We start from the raw sequence: 25514 nt of genomic DNA on the forward strand, positions 1-25514 counted from the left end.
CATGACACCTTTTCAAATGAACAAGTCTTTCTCACGATGACCGTGCAGATTACAGAGTAGACAGGTCAAAGTCAACCTTGCCCAGGGTGCAGTGGCTTTCTTCATCAGCAGGCTGGCTTGCTTTACTATCTCTAAAGCATCTACCATCCCCTTTACTTTCTTGACCCAAATTGTTGAAACTGCAAGAACCATGGAACAAAAGGAAAATTTCTGCTTATTTTTCCTCTTGTCTCTTTTCCACCGTTTTAATGCATTTGGGAAGCTACCGCCAGCTATCAGTATCATCCATCCTTTAGAACCTTGACATATATGCTCCTAACTAAGCAGTCTTCCTGTCCTTACTTTTCAGCCCCTGAGTTTTGAGAGAAAGAAAAGCTATACCTTAAAAGTGGAGGGAGCCAACCCTCACCTCGAGATGCGGTTTCTGAACCTGGGCCCATTTCAAGACACAACCACGGTGCACATCAGTGTGGAAGACGTGGATGAGCCCCCTGTGTTTGACCCTGGCTTTTATTTTGTGGAGGTACCTGAAGATGTGGCGATTGGGACAACCATACAGATCGTTTCTGCCAAGGACCCAGATGTGACCAACAACTCAATCAGGTTTTTCCACACATTTCACCTTTGCCTTATTTCTGAGAATCTGCCCTTGATTCTAATTTTCTAGCACTTTTTCTTTTTGCTTATTCCATCTCTGGAGACTCTTTCTTTAAATTTTTTTTTTTTTTCTTAAATGACATGGACTTTTCATATTATTTAGAAGTGAAGTGTCATTATGACTACAACTCCCAGTCAACTGATTCAGCAACACACATACACACACCCCTCAGTGCTCAGTCGTGGCCTTATGATATTTAGGGGTAGATAATTTTTTGTTGAGGGGGGTATTATATACATTTTACAATGTTTAGCAGCATCTCTGGCCTCTACCTGCTAAAAAAAACCATAGCATTCCCTGAGTTGTAACAATCTATAAAGTCTGACTCTTTGCACACCCCACAGACTGTAGCCCAGCAGGCTCCCCTGTCCATGGGATTCTCCAGGCAAGAATACTGGAGTGGATTGCCATTCCCTTAGGCTCCAGGGGATCTTCCCAACTTAGGGATCAAACCTACATCTCCTTTGTCTCCTGCACTGCAAGTGGATTCTTTACCCACTAAGCCATCAGGGAAGCCCCCAAAAAAGACCCCAGATGTTGTCAAATAGACACATAGATATCAAAGCATTAAAAATTGTTGAATCTTAGTGGTGAATATAACAGTGATTATTATACACTCTTAATTTTTGTGAACCTTTGACATTTTTACTTTAAAAATGGAAAAAATAATACATACAAACACATATTTCCATATATTATAGAAAGAACAGACATAGAAAACTCCCACGGTTGTCAACAGCTTTGATGACATGTAGACTGACTTTCTATTGCAAATCCACAAATCAGCCTCTCCAAAGTATGTTTTGAACATCAAGATTCCAACCTAGATGCTTCCCCTTCAAGAGCAGGCAAAGAGCTCCTCTTATAGCCACGGCCACTTCCTATCGACCCTGGAACCAAAGAGCAAACAGCTGGTGAACAGGTTGACACTTCAACCTTCCAGAGCAACTGCCAAGCCTCTGAAGCTTGACACAAAAGATCAGGGTTCCCAGGCTGTTTGAGGCCATCTGTCACGTTAATTGTCGAAAGCCACACAAATGGATCTCGGGCGTTAGCACAGAGCGCACAGTTTAAACACACCTCAATTTGTCAGAGGCCTTTTCTGTCAGCTGCTTATTTCCCTCACCAGGTGCCATTTTGAAGGAAAATGTACTTCTGCCATTTAATAAAAATGATTCTCTCATGAGATTAACCTTAGTGGGGGAAATCTGCTTCCTCTAACCAAGTAGCAAACGTTTTACATTTTCAGGCATTAAAATCGCTAAAATAATCTTGTTTCAATTCTGATACTTGATTTTTAGTAGGCAACAAATCTTTATAAGTTATGACAATTTTATAGAAGTGATAGTTCAACCTTAAGCTTTTTAAGCTTATAAGATGGGAAGAAGTTAAATTGTATTGTCCCCCAAAAAACATCATAAATGAAAACAATTCTATTATAAATTTATATTTATAATACAATTACATTTATGTCGAAAGCCAAGAATACATGTGTATCTTCTGATTGATCTACTCATATTGGAGAACTGTGGGGAAAACTTCAGAGAATAAAACTTTATGGAGGGAAAATACTTGAAATAAAACAAGAACAGTTTGAAAAACTCAAATCCTGTTTCTAAAAGTCAATGAGAATATTCAGTGGATAATTCCACATCTTTTTTCTAGATTCTGACGCTATAGACTCCTGAGTTGTAGGCACTGGAAATTTGGTTTTGTCAAAGAGTCACTCTACTAAGTGACAAGCAAGAGACAGAAAGCAGTCAGGAACTAAGGAAATTCACACACACCCACACACACACACCTAGCATGAACATGCATATCCAGGACTAAGGTCATTATCTCAACACATATCTAGGAAGCAAAGAGAAATACCAGCAGGCCTAGACCCACGGCAGGCATGGAGCAGAAGGAGGTACACAGCATGAGGAAACCTGTCTGGCTAACAGAAACTGCTGCTTCAGGTGATAAGCTGTTGAAAACCATCAGTTGGCCAGCAAGGCAGGACAGCTGGCATCAGAATAATGTATAGTGGGGCGCCTGTCTAGTCCAATAGATCCTGGTCAGGAGAAATCTAAGAGTGAACAGGCAGGAGGCCTGGAGCAGGGACCATGGGGCTTATTCTAGGGCAAGACTCTAGGTCTTTATTCTTTTTGGCTACACCATGTGGCCTGCGGGAGTCTTAGCTCCCCCGACCAGGGATCAAACCTGTTCCTCCTGTGTGGGAGTCTTAAGACTGGATAGCCAAGAAGTCCTGACTTTAGGCCTTGAGAGAGAGACTGGCAGGAACAAGGCAACTGCCACAGGTCTGCTAAAGACTAACATCCGGAGGACAGAGGTGAAATAGAATCCCACTTATCAGAACTGGAGATAATGGTCTCTCTGCATTTTGGTTGGAAAGAAGGATCAGAATTCACACAGCCAGATAAGAGTCTCTGGCTCTGTACTGTCCCACAAGAACGAAGTATGGTCCCTGGGCCCAACCAGAACACTGGGGATCCTGGATTCTCAAGAGAGAAGGCACCTAGAAGTCAGATCTCTATCACTTAATAAACCCATCTGGAAATTACTTTCCTATGTTATCTTTCCTCAAATTGCTCATTTTCTCCTTTTTTCCTATAAAAGTTATTTCTTTTAAAATACTTTGAATGTGTTATATGCTGCTTGGCTATTAAATTTATCTTCTATATTTTAACTACCAATAAATGAGGTTCATATTCCTAAAAATATAATACATATTAAATCGCCAAAAATTAACACATCACCTAGTTTAAAAATGCTATGGATAAGAGGTCATTGAACTTTTTAAAAAGATTATCAGGACTTTTTTTTATTTTTAATTGAAGGATAACTGCTTTGCGGAATTTTGCTGGTTTCTGCCAAACTTCAACATTAATCAGCCATAGGCATACATATAACATCAAGACATTTATAATCTCATTTCTAGAAACTTTATGGTGTGTTGAGGCATATAAGCTGGTTATCAAGTACTAGTAAAGCCCAAAACCAAGTCTCCAGATTTAGTTATATATACATGAAAAATACGATGTCTGGATGACCTAAATTTTTAATAAATGCTTGAGGAATTTCTAGCAAGCAGGAACCATTCAGCAATTGAAACAGGCTTCTGCTGGTATGCAAACAGCCGGCCCCTCTGTGCTTTCCCGGAGTGTGTGTGTGGATTTTGGGATCCTGTCCATGAAACTCTGCTTTCAAATCACTCCTAAATTCAGAGAATGTCCTCATCCAAGTGAACAAGCAGGGAGCTCAGTGAACACCAGCATTGTTCGCTGAGGGCAGTCGTGTGTGGATATGTCACGCCTGTTCGGCCCACAGCAGCTGAGAGTATTCTAGTTAGAGAAAGAAAAGCCACCCACATAATTCACCAGCGTCTCCCAATTTCCTCATTTTCCATCTGTATCTTCACCTTTAAATTTGTCCTCCTGGCTCCTGAAAATCGGCCCAGTGTCCCACTCTGAGTGATGAACGCTATCAGTGCCTCAGTGCAGGCCCCGCTCGGAACCGAGAGGACACCCGCCGGCCTGCCGAGGGCGGCGCTCTGGGGCGGCCCGCCGCGTCTCCGCAGCGTCGGCAGGTGGCCAGGTGTCCTGTCCGTCGGCTGTTCCATCACCCCGCGTCCCCTGCCGTCTGTGGCCCTCGCGGCGGCCCCGCGGGTGTGCGTGCGGACAGCGGCTTCCTCACAGGCTGCCTCCCCCCCCCCGGTGGTCCGCCGGCCGCTGAGCGAGCGGCCAGCAGGGCTCCGGCTCTGTGGGTGAACGGCTGGCTCTTCTCGTGTTGGGGGAGCTGGAGGAAAAGACTGTCAGGAGCCAACCGGTGCTTTTTTTCTAAGATAAATTCAAATCTTCAAAGAGCCAGGAGACTTCAAATCACTAATAACACCCAAAAGAAAAAATGCTCCAATTAATTTTAAATGAACTTGCTAGGCATGTTAATATTCTTTATTAAATAGTCAATTGCTGGTCATCATGGCCCCATCTATCTTCAAAAAGAGAGAAGGCTTTGTTTCCTTAAGTCATCCCACACATTTCATACGCCTAGGTTTGATTCTCAGCTGTGCAACCTTGGACAAACGTCTTAACCTTTTCATGCTTCGGCTTCTCACTTGTAAAACGGGGATAATAACAATACCTACCTCACAAGGTTTTTGTGATTACATGAGACAATATATGTAAGATGTTTAGAGCAGGGCCAGGCTATAGTAACAGGGTCAGAAGCAAAAGCATTACATATTTAAATTTCCCAACACTTGGAGGGTTTCAACTGAAATGATTCCAACTTCTCCAGCCTTTAGTGATCACCTTACCTTTTAATTCCCAGTTCTCTGAACAGTAATCCTGAATCTCAACAGGAAAAAAATGCATACTTGAAACAAAATACTTTACCAAATAATATATATACAGGTACGTGCATGCTAAGTCACTTCGGTCATGTCCAGCTCTTTGCAACCCCATGCACTCTAACCTGCCAGGCTCCTCTGTCCATGGGATTCTCCAGGCAAGAACACTGGAGTGGGCCTCCAGGGGATCTTCCCCACCCAGGGATTGACTCCTGTCTCTTACATCTCCTGCAGTGGCAGATTCATTACCGTGAGTGCCACCTAGGAAGCCCCATATATACAGGTATAAACTATATGTATATATCTCTATATACTGAAACAAACATTTTACCATCAATATTTACCCTTACTGTAAATAAGTCTGGCATACCTATATCCATTTCCTTTCTACAGTAGTCATAACCCACCATAGTGATTTCAGTTTGAAAAACAATGCATTAGACTAAAGAAATTGCTTACTGCCATCAAAAGGGCAGTATTTCCCAGTTTCAACAACTTTAAGATATAGACTCCAATTGCTGGCAACTTCTTTGGGGGGCTGTGCCACTTGGCTTGTGATTGAACTCAGGCCCTCAGGAGTGAGAGAGCCTACAGTCCTTAACCACTGGACTGCCAGGGAATTCCGCTGGCAACTTTTTTTAAATTAATTTTTATTGGGTTATACATTGACCTACAATGTTGTATTACTTTCTGCGATACAGCAAACTGAATCAGTTATACACAGATCCACTCTCTTAGACTCTCTTCTCATATGGGGCACTGCAGAATACTGAGCAGAGCGCCCTGTGCTACACACAGGTTCTATTAGTTACCTATTTTATATGCAGCGGTGTGCACGTCAATCTCGGGCTCCCAACTCATCCCTCCTCACCTTCCCCCTTGGTAACCACTGTTTGTTTTCTCCATTTGTGACTCTACCTCTGTTTTGTAGAGGTTCGTCTGTACCCGCTGGCAACTTTAAATGGAATTTTGAACCCAGTATATTACAATAGCTTACACATGTATATGTGCGTTGTGTAGTGTTAGTCGCTCAGCCGTGTCCGACTCTCTGTGGCCCCGTGGACTACAGCCCACCAAGCTCCTCTGTCCATGGATTTTCCAAGCAAGAATATTGGAGTGGGTTGCCGTTCCCTTCTCCAGTGTTTATATATAATTTACAATCTGTAATATATATAATACTTTATACATAATCATGTACATTTCAGATCTTACTATTACCTGAAAATCATTAGCTATATATCTTAGAGATGCTGCAGAATTTAAAAAGAAGCTATAAAATGCCTGGTATTCGGCAGATGGCAGCAATCATAACTACTGCCCATTACCAAGGACAACATAAGATTCTCAAGAATGGTTCTCAATCATGGCTACACATCAAAATCCCTTAGGCGGCTTTTAAACACACAGATTCCTAAGCTTCCCTCCACACCTAGTGACCCCCTTAAGATGGGGGCCAGGTAAGACAACTCAGGTCAAACACAAAGGGCCAGGTATCCAACTCAGATTCAACAGGAGTTACCGCTCTTATCCCGCGTCAAGGTGAGTAAGGACTCAAAGGATATAAACAGCAGCAAAACATGACCTGAGCACTCTTTCCTCGGGCTTCCCTGGTGTCTCAGTGGTAAAGAAGGTGCTTGCAGGGATAGAATCGGGTTCTACCCCTGGGTCGGGATGATGCCCTGGAGGAGGAAACGGCAACCCTCTCCAGTATTCTTGCCTGGGAAATCCCATTGACAGAGGAGCTTGGTGGGCTACAATCCATGGGGTCGCAAAAAATCGAACACGACTAACACTTTCAACACTTCTCTTCCCTTCGAGAGGTCTAGAACCATTAGGTGTAGGTACCTGTAAATATCCTTCTATTTTCTGTATAAGGATGCATGTTGGTCCACACAGAATATGAAAGGTGTAAGCAATGAATGAAGGGCATTGCCTGAAAGCTGTTTTAGTTATATAACATCTGCTTTTTATACTCCATTAACTACACTACTCACATGACATTTTCAAGCAAGCTGTGCCCCATAAATTCTAGGGTATTTACAATAAACAACCTAGACAGACCCCGGTCCATCTTGCTAAAAACGTTCCCTAGATAAGGACACCCCATCTAGCAAATAACATAACTGTGTCTGCCAACAAGTCAGTCATTAGTATGTTACAAAGGACCTGATTCAAATTTTTCCTTTTCAATAGGTGATACTACTTACAGGAACCAGAACCACACAACTCTGTCTTTTCCAGTTCCAATTTAGCATTTCTGGACTTATTTGAATAAATGTTGTTTTGAACAAAGACATGCAGGGGTTGATATTCAGGGTGTCCCTAAGATCTTAGAAGAGTTTTAAACTTTAAAAATAGCTGAGACTGATCTTTAGAAAGCATAAAACTGTCCTAAGTCTTTGGCACCCCATTTTATTTCATTTTCTGAACGAGGAAATTAAAGCAGTAACAATTTCTTGTTGTTGTCTTGTGTTTGGGGTTTTTTTTAGGGGGGCAGGCAGTGGTTTTGGACATGATAAAACAGGAATGCAGTCTTCTCAGGGCCTATAATTCAGAGCTAGTCCTGTTTCACAGAATATGCACTCAGTTCTCTCATGTAATATGCTATAAGTATGAATAAACATACTTATCCAAATAAGACAACGCACTTAATCTCCATTTCTACAGATATTCCATTGACAGAAGCAGTGATCCTGGAAGATTCTTCTATGTGGACATTACAACAGGTGCCCTAATGACTGCAAGACCTCTTGACCGGGAGGAGTTTTCTTGGCATAATATCACTGTCCTTGCTATGGAAATGAGTAAGTGAAACAATACACTGGTCTCCATATAGTGACAAAACATAAGCATTGTAGAAAGTGGAAGTTTCCAGAGCCTGTTGGAACAAAAATTACATTCTTTATGAGAACAGATGGAAATCCTGGTTTACGCAAGTGAATTAATGTATTTAGTTCAAATACTTACTGAGGATCTCTATATACCTAGTCCTGTGCTAGAGATAAAAACAAACATATCGTGCAAAAGCAGCACAAAAAATAGCATCCTTGAACTAAAGAGCTACACTTCTGTATGAAGAAAAGGGACAATTCTTGAGAAATCTGAGGCTTTCAGTCTTTAATAAGATTAGGAATGCAAATAGTATATTATTATCGGATGAAAGGAAGCATTTATAACATATCACCCTTACTATGCACATACATATACATGCAAGAATTTGAAACATCTTACAACAGATTAACATAAACCTGAAAATAAAATTGAAAATTAATAAACTAAATTAACATATTTATTATAATCTCAACACAAATTATATACTACTACATTCCATTTTTTTCCCACAACACCCAGTGATGAGGAATATTAAAGGAAATGGTAAATCCTAACGTATTGGCAGAAGTATGTACAGTCATTCATAAGGGCAATTTGGTAAGAAATCTTTTGTATTCAGATTCCCCAATACATTCATAGTCTTCTTCTCAATAATTATACTTCTAATAATTATCTTAAGGAAACAGTCATAATATTAACAAAGATTTATGTACCAAAATGCCCACTGCATTATTTTAAAAGAGGAGAAATACCTAAAAGTCTAATAACAGGAGTTTGACTAAATAAATTATGGTACAGTCATACAGTAAAATCCTGTTTACATTAATATCAATTAATGTACCAATTAATTAATTTCAAAGTACAGTCCAATGACTTTCAGGAAAATCTTGCCCTAAAATGTTAAAGTCTAAATCAAACATTTTTATTTTGCTTAATTTCAGAGTGTGTGTGTGTGAGAGAGAGAGAGTCTGGACACATGTAACATTATACATAATATATAATGGATATCTGGTGGTTGGACTATGGGTCACATTTATTCTTATTTTTCTGAAATTTTCATCATTGCCTCTATAAACAAGCACCAGCACAAGTTACAGTGGAAAAATTTAAACATGTCAGCACTCTTGCTGACCAAGCAATATAAATATTTAGGGGAAAAACAAGATACAAATATTCTTGAGGGAAAAAATGAACCAAAAGAACAGGACATTTTGAGATTTAATAAAATTATTCACTAAGCATACTTCTATGTCTTATAATTTCTGTGTTGTTTTCCTGGGATGGTGGCCAGACAGACAGACAGGAGGGTCGGCAGAGGGTAGTGAAATTCCCTGTGTGTGGCAGTGTCAAGCAGGAGAGAGACCAAAGGGGTGTTTTTCCCCGTGAGTGACTGTGAGTAGCTTCTGTCTCAGCCAAAAATGTGGATCTGGTGTGTGTCTGATCCTGTAATATCTCCTGACTCCAAAAGCAGAAATAAATGTGCAGTGTTACCTGTAATCCCATAAATAACTTAAAATCTTCTGAAACAGTAATTCAAAGAACTGATTACAGGTTTTCCCCACTATGTGAAAGTACAGGGTTCCTATGAACGCTTTTGTAGGCCAAAATGGTGTAACGTGAAGCAGCAGTTCCATCAGGACACATCTTGCTGGCAGAGGCACAAAATAAAAAGCACAGATGCTCTCAGACACAGCTCAAGGATATGGCAGCTGATGCTGAGATGCTGGGTGCCGCTTCCCAGGCAAGGAGCTTGCTGGTGCCACTCTCACCGCCCAGGCTGCAACCTGCCTCCAACTCTAGACCCTGAAGTCTAAGCCAAGCGCAAAACTCAAAACCTCTTTTGAAGATTCATTTGTGATGCCTGCTCCCGGGGAGTCTCACCCCGCCCCTCATCCTCCTGACGTCACACACTCTCTCCAGCACACACCTGCCCACACTCACGTTCCAGCCACACTCTCAGCAGGAGCCCCCTGCAACCTGGCACTGATAGTTCCATGGTCTTTATCCCTTCCTTCAAACACCAGAATGAGGAGACAAATACCTGCTCCAACAAAGAGCTGCTTCCTTACGTTTCTGAATCCTTCTCACCTTTGGTTTTTGTTTATCTGTGTTTTGTGTGCTTCCTTTAGACAATCCATCCCAGGTTGGAAGTGTTCCTGTCACAATCAAAGTCTTAGATGTGAACGACAATGCCCCAGAGTTCCCCCGATTCTATGAAGCTTTTGTCTGCGAGAATGCCAAGGCAGGACAGGTAAGCAGTCTATGCACTGTGGTTAACCTCCCAACAGGTGGAAATGGCAGTGACAGATAACCAAATTGGCCATCAAAGAAATTTAGACTCCAGAAGCTAACAGTTTGTAAAAGAGTCCCCGACTTCTGTTTATCATGTTACAACCACTTATTTCCTAAGACAACTATTCAGAACCTCTGTTACATTTTATGATCTAAAAAAGGTTGTGAATCAAGGTAGTTTACCCAGCTTGTAACTGAACCGTACAGAACCAATTGTAGTAACATGTGCTTTGGATCCTGGAAACAAGGAGCCATGAATATCAAGGGAAAAAAAAAAGTCTTTTTCTCCGCTTAGCACTAATCCTTGAAAACATGTGCAGTAAGGAAGGCTCATTTTTTAATCTTCCTGCCTCCCTTTCTTCTGACAGCAAGTACCTCCTGAGGGACTGTCTGCCCTATTCCCACCTACGCTCTCCCCCCTCAGCTGGAACACCCGTGTTCTCAGTACCCTCCCATCACATGAAGTTTTGAGAGGAAAGGCATCTTAAGGAACCAATGTCTACTTATTTGAAACAGCTTTAGCTCCATCATCTTCATATACATTCCCCTATTTTTTTTTAAGTCTGCTTAAAACCTAAGTGAATATTTGTTTGACTAAATCCAAGTAGTGCAACTGAACTGTGTCTAGAATGGCCATGTGATTAACACACGTGTTAGGCCGGTGCCCACACCATACCCAACCTGCCACACCCCAGAGCACATGTTGTTTCTCCTCTTCTGTCCTACTTTTGTAAGACGCTGTCCTCTCTACCTTTGCCCCAACAGACTCCCTAACAGTCCTGCCTTACTTCCCCCAAGTTTATTTTGTGACCCTGAGGACCCTGGTCCAGGCGCTGGGTGCAGACAGCAAGCAGCCGTGGTCTGGTGATTCAGGCTTCTCGACCATAAAGCAGTTTCTGCTTCCATCGCGGTCTCCCTCTCCTGCAGCATTGCGCTGCACAGGGAGACTCTGTCTATACAACCAGGACTTACACGAGCTGCCTGAACTCAGCAAAGATTGCCTCAATGCATCTTTACTGTTCTTTCGACGCAAAGAAAAAGTGACTCCCTTGTGCCAGGTGGGGGAGTGGGGAAATGTGTCCTGCAGTCCTTCTCATGTAAGTCATCTCATCCATTCAAGCCTGAAACCTAGTGCAATGGTCTATAGCACGCCTACACTGTTTTCAACAAGACTAAGATAAATCTACCTTCATATCTATTGCATTTCTAGTCTAGAGAAACTTGAAATATTATGCAGCTAATAAAAGTTACAATTAACACTTTAAAGCATAAGAAATGATCCATGTTATTATATAAGTAAAGAAAGGAGGCATAGAAACTACACATACATGCTTTAAGTTACATAAAGTTGTATCTGCATGTGAACAAAAGTTGGAAGGCAGGATAGAAAACCAGCAATAGCTACTGTCCTAAGGTAGTTGAGATTTGGGCCTTCGTTTTAATAATTTTTATATTATAATATGATAAATTACACATATATTACAGAAATACAACACAAAAACTTTTGTTTTATACAGGATTATTACTATAATATGACATACTTTATATTACAATATGACAAGAAACTGATTTTTATCTGTAATATAGAGTAACAGGAACGCAGTACATTGAACCCCCTCACACCCCCACAGTGAAGCATTTCCATCCTGTTGGAAACGAACAGCAGGATAACATAGCATGTTGTCGCCACTCCTGTCTTTGCAGCACACAAACAGCTCTCCACGTCTGCATTTCTGTGTCCATCTTCTCCTGGTCTGTTACACAGCCCTTTGAAGCACATAAACCTTTATGTGCGACTTCAGCTTCAGGTTGAGAGCACAGGTCTATCGTAGTCTGTCATGTTCATCATCTTTAGCCCAAGAAACATAAATCCAACCCTTTGATTTTGGCTCTGGGACATGTTTTGAAGATTTTCAAAAGCACACAGTTCAGTAGGTACGTCTGGCTTATGAAGACTCAGGCCTCCTTGTGTGAGATTTGTCGGACACTGTCGTCAGCTGGGACATGTGCTTTCCTCAGCAAAGAAAGCCCAGAGGGAAACCTGAGGACATTTGAGGTGCAGGCCGAGGGCAGCAGAAGGCCTGCCGAGCAGACTCTGGGATGGGAAGTGACGCTGGGGATGGACTCGAACCTGCCAGGAAAGGGGAAGCCCGGGAAAGGGGAGGCCTGGCAGAGCAGGCGCAGGAGAGGGGAGGCCTGGGAGAGCAGGCGCAGGAGAGGGGAGGCCAGGGAGAACAGGGGCAGGAGAGCAGGCGCAGGTGCTCCGAAGCCATGTCTTCACTCACGTTCCTGAGAGCCCTGTAACCAAGCAGTCACATGCCCCAGGTCTCCACCATACATATATACGACTTCACAGGCCAGATGTGCTGAAAGGACTATTTGCCAAGTTATACATACTCACCTGTTTATAACATTCATGAAGAAACGTGTCTTCACACGTCTGACAAGACGGAGGGTACAGGATCTGTCTTGGAGGGGTGGGCAGTGGGGTGATCCTTGAGTGGGAGCAGCAGGGACCCCGGCTGGGTGCTGGGCCACAGTCCTCTCCAGGGCTCTCCTGATCCCTCGCCAGCATGGCAGCTCCATCCTCCCAACCTCAGACTGAAGAGCCCCATGCCAGCCGGGTTCACCAGGAGGCGAGCTGAGCTGGAGTGCTGCTCTAAGATGTTTAGTAATGAGTAAGGAATGCCCTTGGGACCAGCTCCTGTGCCAGAGAAGAGATTCTGCAGGGCTGGACAAGAGATGCCCAGCAGTGGTGCAGACCACGGACAGTCCTTGGGGACTCCACTGATGCTGAGAACTAGGGCTTTCCTGAGTCGAGATGGGGTGGCCAGGCCTGTATACATCGTATCAGTCGCTGGACACAGATTGTTCTGGAAGGATGTGGAGACTGTGGGGAGGTGGGTCTCACCAACCGAGGCCATCCGCAGAGAGACTGACAGGTGAAGGCATCAAGTCCTCCCCTGAAGGGGTCTGAGCAACACTGTGTTTACAGCGAGCCCCTTGCTAGAAGCGTCCCCGTCGCTTACTCACTCCTCGGGACACTGCTAGAGTATCTGTGCCTCCCTTCATTTACAGACGAAGAGAGAGAGACTAAGCCAGCCCCGCTCAGCCCCGCTGCTGACCTTTAATGTCCCACCTTCTACCTGCTAGCAGCCAGCATCTGACAGCAGGGGTGTCGCGTCTGGAGCCAGGCCCGGGAGGGTGGGCAGTCTGTGCTGCGGGCCGGTGGGAGAGCGCACACGGGCAGACCACCCCTTCAGCACCTTGTCCATCCCCGCTGTCTGCCAGCCAGTGTCTCAGCTGGGCACCTCACACTGCTTTCTTACCGACTTTTCCATCCTGCTCATCAAAACCTTCATAGCAACTCAGTACTTTGAAGAGCAGATGGAAAAGGCAAAATTTTGGCCAGAAAGCTCAAGCAGCCGCCACCCCACCTCCTGCTCTGCTCGGCCCCGAGCTCTGCTTCCGGCTCCTGTCTGCTCTGTAACCCCGCCCTGGGGGGTCTGGTGCGCTACACTCTATCTAGCTCCCCTTCCTGCCAACGGAGCGACTGCTCTGCGACCCATTCTCTCACATCTGTTTTCCATTAACTTGAAATCATTGATGAAATGTCTGTTTACTGCCCACCAGGTATTGCTCATTTTTAAGTAGAGGCCTCTCAAAGCTTCCCTGGTGGATCAGGTGGTAAAGAATCCAACTGCCAGTGCAGCAGACCCGGGTTCGGTCCCTGAGTTGGGAAGATCCCCTGGAGAAGGGATTGGCTACCCACTCCAGCATTCTTGCCTGGAGAATTCCACGGACAGAGGAGCCTGGCAAGTTATACAGTCCATGGGGTTGCAAAGAATCAGACATGACTGAGCAACTAACACTTTCACTTTCACTCTCAAAGACAGCAATCTGACCGTGAGCTATGAACCCAAAGGTGAGGCTAAGACGGGGAGGGGAGGACAAAACAGCGGGGAACAAGCAGGACGCTGCGGCGTCCCCGAGTCCTTCCACTCAGCCTTCTGTCCTGACTGCCCAAAACGGGCCAGATGAGGACTGAGGATACCGAGTTATTTCGACATCTCACGTCCAAAGCATTTTTTCGGTGACACCTACCCTGGGCCTGTTAACACATGTGTGCATGCTCAGTAGCTCGGTCGTGTCTGACTCTGTGAACCCATGAACTGCAGCCCACCAGGCTCCTCTGTCCATGGGATTTCCCAGGCAGGAATACTGGTGTGGGTTGCTGTTTCCTTCTCCAGGGGATTTTCCCAACCCAGGGATCAAACCTGCCTCTCCTGAGTCATCCCTGTTGGCAGGAGGACTGTTTACCACTGAGCCACCTGGGAAGCCCCGACAATAAACCAAACTTCAGTCTGGGCTGGAGGGTGGTACAGAGACTGCGAGGGAAGTTTCAGGATGGCCTCACTAGGTAACGCAGCCTGGGGTCTCGTCTTCCTTGGGAGCCTTTGACTCTGACTCGCCTGGTTTCACGTCCCTCCCCCAGCTGATCCAGACCGTGAGCGCCGTGGACCAGGACGACCCGCGCAATGGCCAGCACTTCTACTACAGCCTCGCTCCTGAGGCTGTGAACAACCCCAACTTCACCGTAAGGGACAACCAAGGTAAGCGGCTGGCTGCTGATGCTTCCCCTCAGCATGGGCTGGACACCGTGGGTCACTATACCACGCAGTGTCAGAGGTCACCAGCTCTTTCATGTTAACAGCATAGAAAGCATTAATACTCATCTGTACGATCCTCTTAAAGTTTTGTTTCAGAACATCAAAAACAAAGAACATCCTCTGCTAATTCTGAAACTTCACTCAGTTCACACACGTTTGCGCACTGGCTCTCGGCCAGACACGACGGAGGCACACAGGCTAAGGGCCTCCTCCATCCCCACCGAGCAGCTTCGTTTATATGCTCCTTAACTATGAGAAGAATTTGAGCAAGGAGACAGAAGTAGCCTACACAGAAAAACCTGAGGGGACACTTCTCAGCAAGGATCAAAGGGGGAAACAGAGAAACGCTCCCAGAACAAAAGGGAGACAGAGGCTAAGTAACAGAGAACAAAGGGCAGATTCAGAAACACGGTGAGTAGTTCTGGCACCGAAACCTCTGTTACTTTGGAGTGATTCAGAAAGAACAGTCAGGTGGGGCTCCCTATTGCAGAAACTGCTTCCCACTACATCTCTGCTGGAACAGAATTCTACACCCCTCTACTCCAAACAGCATTCGGATCAGCTACAGAGTTGACAGACCAAGCGCACTCTTCCCTGGGCACAGATTTGGGAAAAGGAGCGGCTTCTGTACTCTGGCCAGAGGATTTTCAGGGAAAGGTCAGAGCAAGTGAAAAAATAACTTAAATCTGTCGAGTGAGCCCCTTCCGTGGCCAGGTTGTTACCAACTAGTCTGACCTTGGGGAGGAAGGGCATCACTTCTCTGGGCCGCGTGGCCTCATTTTTATTCCAATCTAAAGCTCTGTCAATTCTAACAATCTAAACAAAGGGTAACAAAAGGCCATGATTTAGGCACACCTAGTCTTGGATGACACGCAAATTCGTGAAGTGTTCCATATTTTTATGAGATGGCTGGATGGCATCACTGACTCGATGGGCATGAGTTTGAGTAAACTCCGGGAGTTTGTGATGGACAGGGAGGCCTGGCGTGCTGTGATTCATGGGGTCTCAAAGAGTCAGACGCGACTGAACTGAACTGAGTCTTGGTCTCAAACGTCAAAGTATTAATTCCATCCCACATGACGTTCTGCTATTAAAACCTGAGGATATCAAACCTGTTTTATTCTAAATGGAAAGCACTCTTCCAAGTCATCCTTTTAAACTTCTACATAAAAAAATTAGCAAAACATTGTGATAATTCTGAAAGGAAGAGTAGTATAAATTACAACAACAGAAGAACTATAATTAAATATGCTAGTATTTTTGCTGGGTCAAATTTTGAATTTCATTTGTCTACTTCTTTTGTGTTAGTTGCTCAGTTGTGTCCAACTCTTTGTGACCCCAGGAGCCCACCAGGCTCCTCTGTCATGGGATTTCCCAGGCAAGAATACTGGAGTGGGTTGCCATCTCCTTCTCCAGAGGAATCTTCCTGACCCAGGGATAGAACCCATCTCCCACACTGCAGGCAGACTCTTTACCATCTGAGCCACTAGGGAAAGTTCCTTCCTTTGGAAACCCTTAAAAGGTCATTTAGCCCCTTCAGGATAGGATTTATAGTAGAAACCCCGGGGGGAAAAACAATACATTATGCTGTTTCTTCATTTTCCTAAGTGTCACTGTTCCTTCACTGATATTTGTAAGATCAATACAGAAACAATATACAGCAATTGCAAAATGCTGCAATTATCTTAACTATGACTTTGGACACCAATTCATGGAGTCAATACCATAAAAAGATGGGCCACTGGAACACAGTGACTATAAAAACAAATGATTCATCTCTTGGAAGGTTTTCCAAAACAGAAATCAGCACATCTTCAGCAGAGAGAATGAACTCAATCTCCTCATGACAATTTATCCCTCAAGTATCCTTTACTGAGGCTCATTTAAAAATTGACCAGTATCTGATATGGTGGATCTACTGTCAAGCCCTCCAACTCAGGTGCCTCAAATACTATTTTCACTTATGAACACAACACTGCACTATCTCAAGTAAAGCCTTTCTTACTTTTTTAAATTCCCAAAGCATTGTGAAAAGGATTGAGTGTATACTTCATAGTTTTACCTACATTTTCTCATACTTTGCTTTATTTGATATTCACAATAATCCTGTAAGGTCTTAAGGAAGTTACTAACACCTCTGATTCGCATCTCATTTGATAGATGAGGGAAGAAAGTAAACAGCCCATGATCAGAGTGAGTAAGCATTAAGACTGGGACTGGAAGTTGGACCTCTTATTTTAGCCACACACACACACACACACACACACACACACACACACACAGAGTTTTGTGTTACTGTGAAAACAAATACTGTTTCCAAATGGGTTATTCAAGTTCCAGTTATAATATTCAACAAAAGATCTGCTACTACATGCCAGCCCCTTTCTAGGACCAGTCTCAGCAATGTGATACTGATATTTTCTTTAATCTTAAATAATTCTGAGATCAAGAAATATATGATGCATGGGAGGCATAATGTAATACTGATAAGAAATTCAGTTCTTCTCCAGCTTTCTAAAAATATGATGAGCTGTCCTTGATGAAAATGAAAAAGATTTGAGAAAAATCTGATTTCTGAAAAAAAATTAAAACTATGAAGCAAAATTAATAGTTCTTAGCTATTAAATTTACAAAACAGAGACTAGGTAGGTTGCGTGGCAGGTGGAAATACAAATAAAATCTTCAGGTTGGCAACCAACTGCCATCTTTTTCCACTGAGAAGGAAATGAGAGAAAAAGGCCTTTAAAAAGCTGACAGAGATTTCAACCAGCTGAGTAATTTTCAACATTGTCACAAAACCAAGTGGTTACACAACACAATGGAAGGAGTATGCATTTGGAGTCAGAGACCAGAGTTCAAATCCCAGCTCTGTTAGTAAACCAGTGACTTGGACCCCATTACATGATCTCTCCAGGCCTTAACTCTCTCAGTGTGACAGGGTGAGATTACCATTATTTCACCAAGTGGCGCTAAAGAGGAAATGAGCTGCTGCATGTGAAGTCTAAAATACCGTGCACATACGCACTCAAGAATCAACTGGTCTCATGAAAAAACAGGGGGAGGAAGAGGTGGAAAATGAATTAAGGACGAACGTGCTAGAATAGGCTGGCTAGGCTGTGCAAACAAAGGACACCAAAATCTCAGCGGCTTAACTCAACTCAAGTGAATTTCTTGCTCACACAAAGCCGACTGCGGGCCTGGCGGTGCAGGACAGCCGTCACGTGCAGGCGGCCCAGGCTGCGGGACTCTCCGTCTAATGTGCTCTCACACACCGCACCACGGCCAGAGAGCACCAGTCACACCAGCGGGTACACGCTGCTGCCCGGAAGTGACACGGATCACCTCTGCTCATTCCCGTCACCAAAAGCGAATCATATACAAGTATCCAAAGTCAAAAGCGGAGAAAAGTATAATCCTTTTGATGTAAGAAATATCGATACTGATATTAATAACACTTCCTTTGATTAGGCTCTCAGAATTTTTTGTGAAGTTCCAGACTCCTCCCTGTGAAATGTGAAATGCATCCAGAGAACCTTCCATATTGCTGACGTTAGCTTTGAGAGTCACTGTTTGTATGTCCTTCCACATCTCAAACTTTTCCTTGGCTGAAAAAGACACCAACTTTGCAAAAACCCACTCAAGAAAACTTGAGAAGATAGATTAAAAAATAAAAGATCCTAAAATATTACATTAAGCAAATGTAAAAATATACACACACCAGCTTTATAAAAGCATACCAAACAAGCTGGCTAATCCTCTTTAAAAATGGGGGGAGGGGAAACCAGTATTGAATTTTCACCAAATTCATATGAATTGCTTAAACTCAGACCACCAAGTAGTGGGAAATAATAGGGTGTGTCATATGATTAGGGGATTTCAAATAAGCTTCTGCTAAATGAGCAAGTTCATCAGAAAGCACAGGAACTGGTGACTGCATTTCAAAGGCATAAAAAAAAAACAGCCAAAGACATGAATTCCAGCCGCAGTGGCAAAAAGCAGCAGTCTGCCAGAGCCACGTGGGCTCCTCCGCATTCCTTTCCTGGAGGCTCAAAAGCGGCAGCGGGGGCCTTGGAAAGCTGCTGAGAGAGAACAAACAGGGACCACAAGTCGCCAGTGATTGTTCACTTCTGTCGAGCTTTCCCAGGGACATTTCAGTTAGATCTGAGACCTGACAGTTCGCCCTGGGCACTTTATGTCACGAAGGGGAAGACAGACTCTCAAATAGGGTTTCTCTCCTAGGCCTCGGGCTTTTGCCTAGAAGCAAGCAAAAATCTTGCTTTCTGAACCCAACTGCTGACCCTGACAAATCTGAGCAGCTGCAGCGGACCTCCTCCAGGGAATGCTGTCCCTTCCCTGCCTTCCCCACCGGGTTCCTGCCCCTTAATTTCCCCAATCCACGAAATAACTCTCTCGGTGGTTCTTCCTTTCCATTCCCTTCTCCTTTTCCCTCTTCCCTTTCCGATCCTGGAATCCCTGTCTGCTCCAGATAACACCGCCCGGATTCTGACCAGGAGGTCCGGCTTCCGGCAGCAGGACCAGAGTGTCTTCTACCTGCCCATCCTGATCTCGGACAGCGGGCAGCCGGTGCTCAGCAGCACGGGCACGCTGACCATCCAGGTGTGCGGCTGTGACGACGAGGGCCACGTGCTGTCCTGCAGCCCCGAGGCCTACATGCTCCCCGTGAGCCTCAGCCGCGGTGCACTCATCGCCATCCTGGCCTGCGTCTTCGTCCTCTTGGGTAAGTGAGCGCCTCCTCCCCACGCTGGGGCCCTGCACGTGCTACCCTAGACAGCATCCCATCCGCATCCTAACTCAGCCGGCCACGACTGGTTTTCCACACCGGGCTGAGTGCAAGGGTGGCGGAGCAACGCTGGGAAAAAGGAAAGAGAGGGAAGACTGTCCCTTCCTTCAAGGCCAGATCAAAGCATACATATTTATCAAGCATTTAATAGAGCCAGGCTGCCATCCTAGACGCTGGGATTAGTGAGACAGAAATGTCCCGGCCTTCACAGAGCTTACTTCAAAACAAAGCAAGTCATTCTGACATCACAGAACCTACGTGGTCATTTTGGACAGATGTGATGATCACCTCTCCTAATGCCCTCCTCTCAGATATGGAATGACAGGCAGTGACAGGCCCAAGCCACTTCTCAGGGGCAGAGTCAGGACTGAAAGGCAGGCAGGCCCCTCTGCACATCCCTGCATCTGAGCAGTAGGACCCTTCTCCCGAATTTCACCCCCAGCTCCCGGAGGTGGTAAGTGTTACAGAGAAGGAGGGAGGGACATGAAGTCCTGGGAGAAGAGGAGACGGAGCTGGGTGCCATTTTAAGTGAGGCAGTCAGAGAAGACCTCACTGGTAAGAGAGCCTTTGAGCACAGATCTGAAAGAAGTGACAGACTGAACCACACAGAGAGCGGGGAGGATAAGCTGTTCGGCGGCCTCTGACCAGGGCCGCTGTGCCTCTGCTGCCGCGACAGGACGCCGTGGCGACAGGTCCGCGGGCGGCACCACCGCGGCAGGGGCTCTTCCTCGTCTGAAGTCACACTGCCTGCGAAGCAGCCACCCAGCTCCCCGGTACCCAAGGCCACTCGGCTATCATTCTCAACATCCACACGCCAAAGCAGACGTAAAACACCTAAACCGACTCCTGAGACCAAGAAAGTATCTGCACATAGCCCCCACCTCTTCTGATGGAGTTAATTCACAGCATACATATTCTGCTTAGAGAAAAGCAGACTCAGTAAACCAGTATTATTATTCAGTTTGGAAGAAATCCTAGCATTCTATAAGGGAAAAGAGTAAAGCATTGGGGATTTAAATTAGAATTTAAGCCTTGATCTTAAGTTTACCTCCACACCAAGAGACTGAGTCAAACCAAAGAAAGGTCTCACTGTAAAACGTCAGTGCTTGACTACATTTCTAGTAGGTCTGCTGAATATGCTTCTCTAAAAACATTTTAAAGTACAATATGTGGTTCACTTTTGTTGTCTCAGCTCAGTGCTACGCAAGGGGAGATAACAGTATAAAGAAGTTACCTTTCTAATCCCTGAATCCCTGGATCAGAGAGAACCTTTAGGTTTCTGGTCCCTTTCTACATTAACAAGTAAAACCGTCCTGCAATTCCCTGAGTGTCCAGAAGGTGGCAATGGGAGTCCTTTAACAGGATAACCTGCAAGAGGCCCCTGAAGAAACTTGCTCCCAGGAGAAACTTCCAGTCTGGCTGCCCTTACCTCTATCTTTGGAAACTGTCTACATTATAAATTCACTCTATCCCACAAATAGTGAAGGAACCACCATGACAGAGAGACTGATTCAGAGACGCACAAGGAGGCGCCGAGGTCAGGAGAGGCATGCAAGGTGCAATTTACTTTGTGGCCCATTATGTCTTGTCTTTTGAATTGCATGTAATAAACAGACAGTTTTCAGCACCTAAACTGAGCAAAGCTGTCCTAAAATCCTTATACTGTTAGGCACTTTTTTCTAAAAGTGCACATTTCACATTAAATATAATTCATAAAACTGAGTAAGGCTGAATTGCAGCCGATCTGTCAAAAAATACATTTTTTGGACAAGTATATAAACATATTAATTTTGACTATGTATTTTTTTCATGTCTCAAATATGTATCTAGCGCCTAGAAAATCTCATAGGCCCGATCTCATAGGCATTCAGCCTACAGATCCTAAATAATAAACATCCCTAGAACCAATTCTCTTCTGTCAGGGAAGCCTTTCAGCTGAATAGGGTCATTTTCCCCAAGATTTGATTTTTAGCGGAGTATATAATACTTACTACTTAAATCAGTGACAGTGTTAGTCACTCAGTCCTGTCTGACTTTCTATGACCCCATGGCGTGTAGCCTGCCAAGCTTCTCTGTCCATGGGATTCTCCAGGCAAAAATTCTGGAGTGGGCTGCCATTCCTGGCTCCAGGAGATCTTCCTGACCCAGGGACTGAAGCCAGGTCTCCGCAATACCAGAATTCTTCCCAGTAGAAACTTAGAGACTTTTCTAATTTTGCTTCCCAGCATTTTCTGAAATCCCACACCTATCACTCCAGTGTCACTGGTGTGAAGGTTTTCCCAGTGCACCAGGAAGAATGCACTGGTCCTGCTTCTGTGTTCTCTGTGAAACTCTTATAGCTCTATGATAGTCCTTATCACTGCCTGATTCATATTAATCATTAATGCCTATCATCTCCTTAGATTGCAAGCCTATAAGAAAAAGAAATAATGTCATATTCAACTTTGTTTCCCCTTTGCTTCAGATAATTCCCCCAAATACTGCCGTTTAGTAACTGCTCACTGAATCCCACAAACACAAGTTCAGTTACAGTCCCACTTCTCCAACCTGCATCCATCCATCCAAATCACACCCCAACCACCACAGCCCACTTCAAGCCACCACTTCCTTAAAGTCCTACTAGCCTATTTCTCCAAAATCCCAGGGTCCGGTAGGCTGAGTTACATTTCTGCACACAGAGATAACATACGAGAGTTTATAATTGTTTCCTGTGTGTGCATTTTGTCACCCAAGCTATACAGGGAAACATCATGTATTAACATTATTAACTGCAACTCACATTCCATATTCAGGTTTTAAAAACCATTACCATGATTTCTTTAAGTTAGTCCATAATCTTAATGGGCATATGACTCTTCCCTCCCTTGGATAAACCGGGGTCTTATTGTGCAGTGTTGTCAAGCTGTCACTGTTCACCAGCTGTAACAAAGCATGGCAGAAAAAAAAAATCAATAGCAGTTCTACAGCCAAAAACCTCAAGACACATCCTGGAAAACATTTTCAGTCACAGAGATAAACAGTTCAATGGGCTTATCTCTATCTCCCCTTTAAACCCCACTGAACACATACCCTGGGGGAAAAAAAAAATTTTGTTGCAATAAAATTTCATCCAAACCTGCAAGGGCACATCTATCAGTGTGGCGCTTCTTTGATAACACGATGAACCATATAAAATGTTACTGCTCACTCCCTCTCTTCCATGAACATCCTTAGATCCACAAAGTCACAACCATCTCTCTAAAGAAGGTTTTTCTGAAGAATCTGAGTTAACTAGACAATGGCAGTTATTTATGCACTCTTATTTTTTTGGGAAAACATGAAAAGACAAAGACTTTGGTTCATGTTTAGCATATGTGTCCATGTGCATTTGCATTACTATACGACTGCAGCTGGCCCTTGGACAATGGCGGGGTGGGGCGAGGGGTGCAGACCAGCCCTGCAGTGGTATACAACTTAACAGCTGGCCCACAGTGTCCACCTTTCAGCATCTGCGGCAACCAAGCCCAAGTACCGTACTCTGTACTTACCGGAAAAAAAAAATGAACATCGAAGTGGACTCCAGTAGTTCAAATCCATGTTGCTCAAGGGTCAACAGTATATTTAGAGTAGAATCCTATAGAGATGCCAATGTAAAAAGAAAAAGCAGGATTTCACCTACAGAATAAGGTTTTCACATCGCGATAACAGAAATGTGTGTGCGTCCTTAACTAGTCAGAAGACATCACCTAATCTTTAAGCATATGCTCCATGGCGGGACACTAGGCTTTGTGCCTGGTTAATGAGACATTACACTTGGGTGGTTGGGTGTAGACACCCACACGCATTTCACTGCGATACAGTAAGACAGAGACCAGGGGGTGCTGGTGGTAGAGAACCCACCTGCCAATACAGGAGACTCAGGTTCAATCCCTGGGTGGGGAAGATCCCCTGGAGAAGGGAATGGCACCCCACTCCAGTATCCTTGCCTGGAGAATCCCATGGACAAAGGGGCCTGACGGGCTACAGTCCATGGGGTCACAACAGTCGTATATGACTGAGTGACTATCACTTTCACGTCTACTTGAACCACCTGGAATTACATTATCACGTAAGGTTCAGCTGCCCGCAAGCGCTCCACTGGACGCGGCAGACAGAGTGAGACCGCGGTGCCAGGGAGGCGAGGCCCAAACCCCGCCTCGCCCCCTCAGACGAGCATCCCCACCCCGCTCCCCACCCCCACGAGCCTCCGCACCCCCACCCGAGGGCTCGGCCCGGCTCTCCCGCCAATCTGGCCTCTGTGTGCCCGCAGTGCTGGTGCTGCTCATCCTCTCCCTGCGGAGGCACCGGAAGCAGCCCTACATCCTCGACGACGAGAACATCCACGAGAACATCGTGCGCTACGACGACGAGGGCGGCGGCGAGGAGGACACCGAGGCCTTCGACATCGCAGCCATGTGGAACCCCCGCGAGGCGCAGGCGGCCGGCGCGCCCAAGACGCGGCAGGACATGCTGCCCGAGATCGAGAGCCTCTCGCGCCACGTGCCTCAGACGTGCGCCGTCAGCAGCACCGTGCACAGCTACGTGCTGGCCAAGCTCTACGAGGCCGACATGGACCTGTGGGCCCCGCCCTTCGACTCCCTGCAGACCTACATGTTCGAGGGCGACGGCTCGGTCGCCGGCTCGCTCAGCTCCCTGCAGTCGGCCACGTCGGACTCGGAGCAGAGCTTCGACTTCCTCACGGACTGGGGGCCCCGCTTCCGGAAGCTGGCGGAGCTCTACGGGGCGTCGGAGGGGCCCGCGCCCCTATGGTGACGGAAGCCGGGAGGCGGGCGCGCGGCCAAAATTGGCCGTTCTGGGCAGCGGCTTCGCGGAAGAGGCGCCCCGTCCACGGGAGCGGTGGCGCGCGGACCAGCGCGGCCAGGGGCGCGCGGAGCTCTCTCTGGATCAGCTTTACTCGGTGAGATTAAGCTACATCCTCAAAAGGAAACACAGGAAGAGGGGGGCAGAACCGCCAACGACCTTTATTTTATTTTATTTTGAAATTTTTGTGATCCTGTATCCCAAGGTGTGGAGTCTGAGGTTACGTATGGCGGGTTTGGCTTGTCTCCGCCATTCACGAAGGCTTTTGTCTTCGTTGCCACTTCAGAGAGGCTGGGCTTTTCAGTGCTGAGGTGGCCGTTGAAAACTGTTCTAATCTCCTATATGTTTGGGGGCTTTTTTTGAAAGTTATGTTTTATTCTCTCCATTTAAGGATTTGGCGGGCGCATCACTCTGCACAAACCAACCCACACAAAAGAACACTGAAAGTGATTCCTCGGTGAGATTAACCTCACTTGTTCTGGGCTGGATGGAATCTCTTTCCATCCTTTTAAGACCAGGCTAAGGCCTAACTGGCATTGCATGGGGGGGATGGGGGGTGGGAGAAGGAAGAGGCATTGACTTTAAGCTCAAGTTGAATGGCTGAACCAAGAGTTGTTGGCGTCACAGCCAATCCACCGAGTTAGAGCGCTCTTGTTCCCTCAGCTCTTTAACTGTGCCCCTGCAAAACTGTTAGGAAGGAGACCAGAAAATCTGCCTCTTTGCACTGTAGATGTCTCTTCCATGTGCCAAATGTGACGATTAGATGCTACGAAATGAAAGCCAAATAAAAAGAAGTATCTGATAAAAGCATGGGTTAGTGGGCTTTCCTAATCTGTGTGAGGTCAATCCAAGGGATGTTTACATACTGTAGATAACCTACTTGAACACAAATCAGTATTATAGAGAGTAAACGGATGTAAGAAAATTACATGTATAAGTTTTGTATATTTGTTAATAATTTTGGTAATAAATATGATGTACTGTATCTCAGTACCTTTAGCACTTCTTTTAATAAAAGTTAAATAGAAGGGAAAGTCTGTTGCACATTTGTTTAATTGCTGAGCAGGT

The 25514-nt window shown here is 45.2% G+C and overlaps 1 protein-coding gene across 1 annotated transcript in view; it reads left to right on the forward strand.

The window, feature by feature from the left end:
- Positions 1-24398, forward strand: part of CDH20 (cadherin 20) — a 51593-nt gene extending 27195 nt beyond the window's left edge. The window contains exons 6-11 of the mRNA XM_061130726.1: positions 350-603; positions 7680-7816; positions 9974-10095; positions 14632-14749; positions 19293-19544; positions 23896-24398. Coding sequence (XP_060986709.1) covers positions 350-603; positions 7680-7816; positions 9974-10095; positions 14632-14749; positions 19293-19544; positions 23896-24398 — 1386 coding nt within the window. The remainder of the gene's footprint in view (positions 1-349; positions 604-7679; positions 7817-9973; positions 10096-14631; positions 14750-19292; positions 19545-23895) is intronic.
- The last annotated feature ends 1116 nt before the right edge of the window (positions 24399-25514 follow it).

Source organism: Dama dama, chromosome 27 (assembly GCF_033118175.1).
Source record: "Dama dama isolate Ldn47 chromosome 27, ASM3311817v1, whole genome shotgun sequence".
Lineage (NCBI taxonomy): Eukaryota > Metazoa > Chordata > Mammalia > Artiodactyla > Cervidae > Dama > Dama dama.